This window comes from Alligator sinensis, unplaced genomic scaffold (assembly GCF_000455745.1).
Source record: "Alligator sinensis unplaced genomic scaffold, ASM45574v1 scaffold342_1, whole genome shotgun sequence".
NCBI classification, from domain to species: Eukaryota; Metazoa; Chordata; order Crocodylia; family Alligatoridae; genus Alligator; species Alligator sinensis.
The window spans coordinates 1,639,996-1,648,760 of record NW_005842126.1 but is presented as its reverse complement, the minus strand read 5'-3'; the positions used below and the strand labels follow the sequence as shown (position 1 = coordinate 1,648,760).

The 8,765-nt window shown below is 41.0% G+C and overlaps 1 protein-coding gene across 4 annotated transcripts in view; it reads left to right on the top strand.

Annotated features, from left to right (window-relative positions):
* MBOAT1 (membrane bound O-acyltransferase domain containing 1) overlaps positions 1-8,765 on the top strand; it is an 83,863-nt gene that overhangs the window by 58,274 nt on the left and 16,824 nt on the right. For 3 of the 4 annotated variants that reach the window (XR_003094380.1, XM_025205736.1, XM_006024964.3), the window contains exons 7-8: positions 942-1,125; positions 3,015-3,207. Coding sequence is in view for 3 of the 4 variants with exons in the window: in XM_025205736.1 (XP_025061521.1) it covers positions 942-1,125; positions 3,015-3,207 (377 nt within the window). In the remaining variant the exon portion in view is untranslated. The remainder of the gene's footprint in view (positions 1-941; positions 1,126-3,014; positions 3,208-8,765) is intronic. The other variant, XM_025205735.1, reaches the window with a different exon arrangement.

Here is an 8,765-nt window from a genome sequence, read left to right as displayed (position 1 = left end):
GGTGGGGGGGGGGTGAATTTAAGACAACTATGCAATAATTAGCTTTTGTATGGGGAAAAAATTATAAACTAGTTATAAATTTTGCATGAATAGAATCTAATAATTGGGGGGCAGGGTCATCTTTAAATTCAAAGTCATCTTGGATTCAGGTAAATGCAATACATTTTTATACAAAGGTTTAGGTTTACCTTGAGTTTTATGTATGTAGATATGTAGTTTTAGCCAGACTAGCTTATCCCTGACTGTCCGTACATGTGCCCAAATGGGGAGTTACTACTGAATTCAACAGTGAGCAGTGCACATGTTTGGGAAGCATTTGGACCTTTGTGGACCATTGTGTCTTTATGCCCTCAGTGGCATAAATAAAATGCTACTAATTCCCCTACAAGATGCATGTAGAAGGTGTAGGCAATGTAATTCTACATGTTTTCCTTTCCAGTCTGAAAGGTTGCTAATCTAGTCTGAATACAGGTTGTAGCAGAACCTCTTCAATTCCCATTGACATGGAAGAGACCCACAGTATATTAGAAAAACATGAAGAATTGGCAAGCATGCTTCTTCCATTGCATTTGGCTATTCAGCAGTTCTTGATCTTTCTTCTTCCTGTCCCTGTGCATACTGCAACACTAGACACAGCTTCTCGTCTTTGCTTCTTGCTCATGCTGCTGCCAGTCTTCTAACAATACGCTCCTTCTCTCTCAGCTGGAACAAGCCATTTAAACATCTGAAATATGGGCAGAAAAGAGAGCTTCTCTGAGTACACATGATGAAGGTCCTGCTTTGTGCGTAATGTCTTAAATATACTCTGTCTGATAATTTACGGGGCTGTACAAAATATTGCACTACTACACTTTTAAATCAAACTTTTAGTAAATGACCCATGAAACTTTCTGCCATGTTTTACCTTGTTTTGTTTTGTTGTGTGTTGGATGTTTTGACAGAACAAGACCTTCTTTACTGGAGTATTTAAGCTATCTCCTCAATTTTATGAGTATCATAGCTGGGCCTTGCAGCAATTACAAGGATTATATAGCCTTCATTGAAGGGAGGCATGTACATATGAAACTTTTAGAAGTGAACTGGAAGCAAAAGGGTTACGATAGACTTCCTGATCCTTCTCCAACTGTAAGTTGTAAAATGCCAAATATTTATTGTAAAGAGCTGGAGAACACTGCTTTGCATGTGACTGATTAATAGCAGCACCTACTTAAAAACATTAAGTTGATTTCTTCTTAGGTATCTTGCTAATTAACATCACAGTGTTCTCTATGTAAAACAATTCCTGTTTTCATTACCAAGCTTATGGAGAGGGTGTTGACGTCCTCCCTTTGTGTTTCAGGAACACATGTTTGGCCTGCAGAGCAGCTTATTGGATAGTGGTCATCATATGTGCTGCTTTCTGTGCTCACAATGGGAACCTTCTGTAGGTTCAGATAATTGGGAATTGTATTCAGACCAAGACAAAAGAGAGAGCACAATTCACAAAATGGAATAACTGGAAAAAAAATCCTATCATTGTTATGTGAGAGACACACTAGATACAGGAATCATGATTTATTAAGCACTGTAGCTTGATTTAATTCTTTTCAAGAAAACCTGGGGTCATCTCCCTTATTGTAAGCATGGAAAAGATACAATCCACCACAAAACCATTTTTAAAAATTATTATTGTCTTGTTTTATTAAATATTAACTTAACACTTGAACAAATGTCCTTCATATATTCCAGAAAAAATATATGGGCCACCTTCTACCATGTCATACTTAAATGACTCTGGATTTATGCCTTTAATTGAGAGCAGAATTTACTTGCACAGGCTCTATATAATGTGAAGAGAGTGTGTACTGTGTATGGAGTCTGATTCTGATCCTGCAGTGACATAGTTCCACTGAATATAGTGGAGTTACTTCTGATTTACATCTATGTAAACAATGTTAGAATTGGACTCAAGTTGTGATGTGTATTGTATATACATATATTTACAGTATATAAAAGTAGGTGTTTTTCTACTAAAAAAAATGCACTAAAGTTTTTTGCTGTGAACAGTGTGCATATTAAACGAGTGCATATTTTAACATAAACTAATTATCCCAGTGTTAATTAATGTTAGATTCCCCCATTTGCATTATGAAAGTATAGTTCATTTATTCATGTTGAGTCTGTGAAAGCCATTTACCAAGTAACATAGTTTATACTGACAGGTGCTCTGGAAAGCTATGAAAAGAGGTGTGCATACTAGGTCAGCGCTGCCTAACCTTTTGGCTCCACGGGCTGGATGTGGGCCTGATCTGTCATGCGGGGCTGGCCCACTGCATGGTCCCAGCCCTATGCATTGTACTGGGTCCTGGCCCTGCATGCCAGATTGTGCCCATGGTCCTGGCCCCTTGCACTGGGCTGTGTCATCTTGCCTGCCTGGCTTAGAAATTAGGCAGTGGGGGAGCGGTAGCATTGTTAATTTCTAGTGTTCCCCCACCACTAAATTTCCAGACTCTGCGGAGACCCTGAGCAGGATGACATAGCTTCATGGACTGGTTAAGAGTAAGTAATTGTAAATAGGTTCTCAGGAAAGCTGATGGTGGGTGCAGTGCCAGAGAGTGATTTTGTCATATTGGACATTAGTAGGTTTGGGGCTTTTAGCCAGAATCCAAGATTTGTCCTTTGGGTAACTGCATAGAGAGGGAAGCTGTCTGCTTCCCATCTTTTTCTCTTTCTTCCTCAAGACAATTCCAGCAGCTGCAGTAGGATTCTGATGAAAGAATTTGCCTGAGATGGGTTAAAAAAATTCCTTACTCTCTTCTTGTAAATGACTTGGATCCATTAAAGCTAACTTTTGCATGGCTTTTGCCCATTCCTTATACCAGCTGGAAATTTAATGGTGATGAAATTGGTTGCTGCCTCTGATCAGGATGGGTTTTGATTCAGATTCCTTTTATAAAGAGCAAGCATTGTTTTGCATTTAGCCTATTCTAATAAATGATCACACCAATGTTTTGTTATTTATTATGCTTTTTCAGGGAACTGTGGCATACAAACTCTGTATCACCCTTGTATCTCTCCTTTTGTTCTTGACACTTACCAAGAGCTTCCCTGTTACATACATCATTGATAACCAGTTTATCAATAAAACATCCTTCATGTCAAGACTCGGTTACCTGTATGTTGTTACACAAGCATCGAAGCCAAAGTATTACTTTGCATGGACCTTGGGTAAGGATGACTATATGATTTATTATGTGTCCAAATAAGTCAATTCATAAATATTGGTGTTATGAAATAGGATATTTTCAATTTAGGTCCCAATCCTAAAATGTACAGTGGGTAAGGGCTCACAAGCCTGCGCCCACAGTCCCACAGAAGTTATTGAACTCCTTTGGGGGTGCTGTAGCCCTTCTGTTTTGTACCAGTTACAGACTGGAAAAGATTTGAGATGCTGTGAGGCTGTTGACTGTCAGTCTCAACAAGGACACTGTCATACAGGTTAGGACAGAAGTCTGAGTTGCTGTTAAAGCTGTTGCAGTTTGTTTTCACATGTTCCCATGTAGCTTCACTGAAGTCCAAGGAGGAAGATTTGCTCCTTACCCCCAGAAAATGATATACTTATATATTTTTTAAAATTGAAAAATAATTCCAAAATAAAGGGAGAGAAGAGAAAACATTTTAAAAAATGAAAAGAAAAAGCAGCAGGAGAACATATAAAGAAAAGGTAGGAGAGTGAAGAGAAAAGAAAGGAGAGTGAAGAGGTGAAAGGAGGGACCTTGGGAGGGGAAGGGAGAGTGACACCACAGTTTACAGCCATGAGGGGTTAATCGGAGGTTTCTAAAAAGTTTAGCCAAATCTTTTCAAGTGTCTGAAACTTCTCTGTTTAGGTCAGCCAGATTGATGAAACCACTTCCTCTTACTCTCTTGTTTATACCAACATTACTCTCAATGTTATACTTCAGAAGAAAAGATATAGCATCTATGTCTGGACTCTACACCATAGTTTTAATCTTGCTTCCCCTCCTCCCCCTTGACTTGAGATGGGGGTATAACTCAAAAGCAGTACAACTCTCAGGTACCAGAATGCCATGCCAGCATAAAGCTTTTCTGTATTAGAATAACTGCATCCATACTAAAAGTTGTAGCTCACCACCAAAGCTGATATAATTAGACTGTTACAGAATCTTTGTGTAAACCAGGTTTTGCTTAATCACCCTCTCTTGTGCCCCTCTTCCTCACAATCCTACACAATCACTTATATGGTGGAAGAGGATGCAGGCTGTCGGTAGAAACAGTGATGGCCAGGAATAGGCATGACTTGCAGCCTTGATGTCCCCACCACAAATGCATGCACTTGGCACAGAGCAGTCATGGGGCAGAAAATGTCTTCTCTGTTCTGGTCCGCAGTGGAATTAAAGAGACTCTCTCGAGTGCATAGGATGGGGAATAGCACTGCCAGCTGTTCAGCCATGGACTTTTTCTCCAGTCAATTTTTACAAAATTCTGTTCTTCTACTGACCTGGGCTAAGTGAATAAAGTTTAGTTGTTACATTCTCATCATCTGCTGCCAAACCAATGTGTAGCCAGAAGCCTTGGCTGATAGTAGATGTTGATAACAATTTTGCAGGACCACATTCATCATACTGCTTTTTTTTCTTCTTATTAAGAGAACATTCAACCATATGGAAAATAAAATAATAGTGAAGGAAACATTAGGAGCAAACAGTAGCAGCTAGAGAATATCAGAACATACATGCAAACCTTGAATGACCTACATCAAGTAGCTATTTTTACATTATTTAAAAACACAAGGTTTTGAAGAACTCAGTTTCTTGATTGTTTTGAGCAACACTGCAGCCTGATGAAATGAAGAGGTTTTAATACAGTTTAGTTACGGTGAGGAAGATTAGTCATTAGGGTTAGGCTTGGGATCGTGACACAGGAGACCTGCATTCTGTTTTGAGCTGTGCTTTAGGTTGTGCCTACACTGCTTTCTGAGGTGTAATGTAGGTATACCTGCGCTAGTTCTAAGTGAACTAGCTCAGGTACCAGAAACGGTGTAGCTGTGGTAGTTTGGAGCTTCACATGAGCTAATTTATCCTGTTGAGTCTATGCAGGGCTCCATGCTACCATGGCTAGACTGCTTATGATACCCATGCAAGCTTAGGTTTCTTTGCAGTGTGCAGTGGAGACATTCCTTATGTGTCATGTGTAAGTTGGGAGAAATTGCTTATGATTTTTCAGAAAGTTGAGGCCTAGTCTATTGGTATTTATGCAGACCAATGTTTACTATACATCAGATGCACAAATTGGGTATTTAAATCAATGTGTACATCTACAGAGATCCCTGAAGAAAATGTGTACAGTCTGAACTTGAACCTTCTGAAAATTATAACCGTGTGTGCCAAATTGCCCTGGGTTGGGTAGGGGAGGCTGGGGCCAGCACCTAGGTTGGCCCCAGTAGTCTTTCCTGGGGGCCTTCCCGGGGCTGCAGTGGTGGTGATCCAGGTGCACAGAGCCTGGCTGGCAGCCAGAGTGTGGCTTTGGCCAGCCAGGCTCCAGTTTTGGGCAGCATGCACTGCAGCCACGTTCATCATGTCGCTTTTTTGGCACTTTTATTTTGACACCAGGATCTCCTGGTATCAAAAAACCCTGCCATGCTGCTAATTAGGAGCATGGCAAACACATGCATGTGTGGCGCATGCAGTTTGTGGAACCATAGATGGGTTTGTGGCATGCAAAGTGCACGTGTGCACTCATGGGGACGCACCCTGAGAGTCCCATGTGTGTGATATTTTATGGGTATAAACCAATGTCATTTTAGGAATAGGATCATCTGTGCTGGGTTGTGTCCCAGCACAGATGGTTTGCTTCATTGGTAGGAATCTACTTAATTTGTGGTTTTGTGATTTTCATGGAAAGTGAAAAAAGGCCATTTCTGCGATCACCGTGAAAGCTGGTATTCCCTGTGATTTTGAATGGCATTACCAGAAAAAAAAAAACTTATTAGAAATAAAATGCTGGCTCCCTAGTGGGAGTAGCTGGCATGAAGGGGAACAGTTAAAATGGCAGCTATCCCATCTCCCTTTGCCACTGATTGGCCAATCGGGCTACCTTTTATGTGGCTCTCCCCTTCTCTGCAAATCAACAGGTATGGGTCGGGCCACATGAAGGGCAGCCATCCCAGCCAATCACTGGTGAGGGTTGGGAGCTGGAGCCCCTTGGCCAATCAGCCAGTGGGTGGGAGGGGGCTTACTGCAAAAAGACTGTGAAAATGATGCCAGGCGCTGTGAGCGGCCTGTAATTTTTCCTTTGCCTCTGTTCGTTTTAAGTAGATCCCTATTTATTGATGCTTAAAGACATTGTCTGGATCTGTTGGCCTGCAGGGTCCTGCCCCTGCCACTGCTGGGGCTTCAGGGGCTCAATTCTGTGGGACAGCAGCCTGGGTGCCATTTTCTAATCTGGGGCATGCATCTGAAAGTGGGGGTGTGCATGGATCATGCACACTGTGGGATTCCTGCAGCACGCAATTAGCAAATGGATGTCCTCCCTTAAAGCATCACAAACTGACAATCTTGGATTGCAGCAACATTTTTGGGCATTTGGGGCAGGACAAGGGGCTTAGGATGTCTGTTTGCCCAGAACTTGTGCTGCCATAAAAATTTTGGACATTGATTGCACCCTAAGTATAAAATATTTTTATTATTTCACTGCTACTTTTAAAAAAATTATTCTGCTTAAGTACTGGAAATATGTTGGCTACAAAGGACCAACTCACAGGATCGTAATAAATTCTAATTTATTTTACGGGATGTGAAGTTACCGATAAAATCATAAATGCAAACTTTGAGTTATGAGGGATATTGGCCACCTTAACACGTTCACACATGCAATTGCTGCAATAGTGGTGTAGCGCTGATGTTGGTTTATACCTATCCGGGGCATTGGAGTCTGCTGTCTATGGTCAGCTTCCTCCAAAGCAATGTCTTCTCCAGAAAGGGGTTGCCTGCTTGTCCTTCTGTCTCGGTAGGTCAGGTGCTAGATGAGAGGGCACCACTGAGGGTCATGCTTGGCTGCCTTTTATCTGTTTCTGGCAGATTTTGTGCTCCGCCAGCATCATCTTGGCTGCCCAATCCAGAGGTTTCTGTCTCATGTGGGTCTTGAGTAGTGCATGCAAGCTGTCAGTCAGTCACTGGGGGTTCCACCCAATGGTGCAGTTTTGGGAGTCCACCCTTGACTTGATTGACTCATTGGCTGTGTCATTGCAGGTTCCAGGTGGTTTGATTAGCTTAAAATGGCTTGTAGAGTTGTAAAAGTGTAAAGGTAAGTTACTCTGGCTAGGCTATTGTCAGTTAACAGCCAGAGGCTCTTGCTTTGTCATTCAGTTACCTACTGACTCATACATGCTCGCATTCACTCAGGGGACCAGCCCAATACAGCAATACAGTTCCAGTGATTCCAATTCCAATACATTCTTATAATAACAGTTTTAGTAATACAAGGTATGACTTGCTCTAAAGAATACATTTGTTAAAAGTTGAAGGTATAAAACATAAAATACAGAATGCCAAGGCAAAGATGAGACAGATGAAATATAAAAATGCACTGTGAGAAATATATAAAACTGCAGTGTGAAGTAGTGAGGATCAAAGGCCACTGGGGACAGTAAGTGAGTTTGGTTACATGCAGTCACATAGACTGATTTTAGTATAAAACTTTAGACAGATATGGGAAGTTTGCTTTGGGAAATAGGTCTTAATCAAAGGGGGAATGTGTTCACCAGGATATATTTACAGTCATGCTTTCCATGCACCTTGGCTTTTCTTGTCTCTTACAGGCTTTGCTTTGAAGTGGATATTTTAGTTCTTTTGTTGTCTTTAGTGACACTTAGCTCAATTGATATGTAGATGTAGTTTGTAGATTTCTCCTACAGAAAGCCACTTCAGCTTTCTGGCTTGCTCCAAGCCTTGCCACACCCATGCAATGAGTGTGCTAGGTCTCTGCCAATACTTAGAAGGAAAAAGAAATGTGCAAAAGGAGAGAGTGAGGGCAGGCAAGAAGGGGCTTCTGTTATATCAGTGCCCAGAAGGGGATAGTACAAAGGGAGCTCCCTGTTACAAATAGACATTTCTTTTTTTAATAAAAGTCCGTAGATGATAATAGCTTTATTGAAATGCAAGCACAACAGGGGAATGTTTGAAGCCAAACCAGAAACTGTCAGTGACATTTATTTTTAAAGGGTCAAGAAAACATTTCAATTTAAGTTTTCTGGAAACTGCCCAGAAGCCTTTAGCACTGGCATACCTAAATTTTTCTCTGACAGAATCTAAATTTTGGTCCTGAACTGTCTAATAATGTCCTGTTTTGTTTTAAATAACAGTAGCCATGAAGACCATATTGCTGGTTGGATGTAGACTAAAAGAAATGGGTTTATGCGTGCTACTCTTACAAAGGCAAATATTAGAATAACCCTGGTATCCCAGCAGAGCAATAGGCACCTTAGAACCTTGATGTCTGTTTACTAATGCTCCAAATTTGCATCTTAAGACAGTTCTTATTAAGTAACAATTTGAATAAAGTTTGTCTTTTTCCCTTGAATCTGGATACTAGGATTCCCAGAGGTTTGGATTAAAAAAAGCCTTCCCTTCAACAGCAATGACTGTAACAGCAGGTCCTAAGTGGGGCTATTGATATCAGCTACTGGGTTTCTGTTTCAGCTTGTAGCAGGCCTCATGAAAAGCACAGCTAAAATCCTCTTGTAATCTGTATGGATATGCAGAAATTAG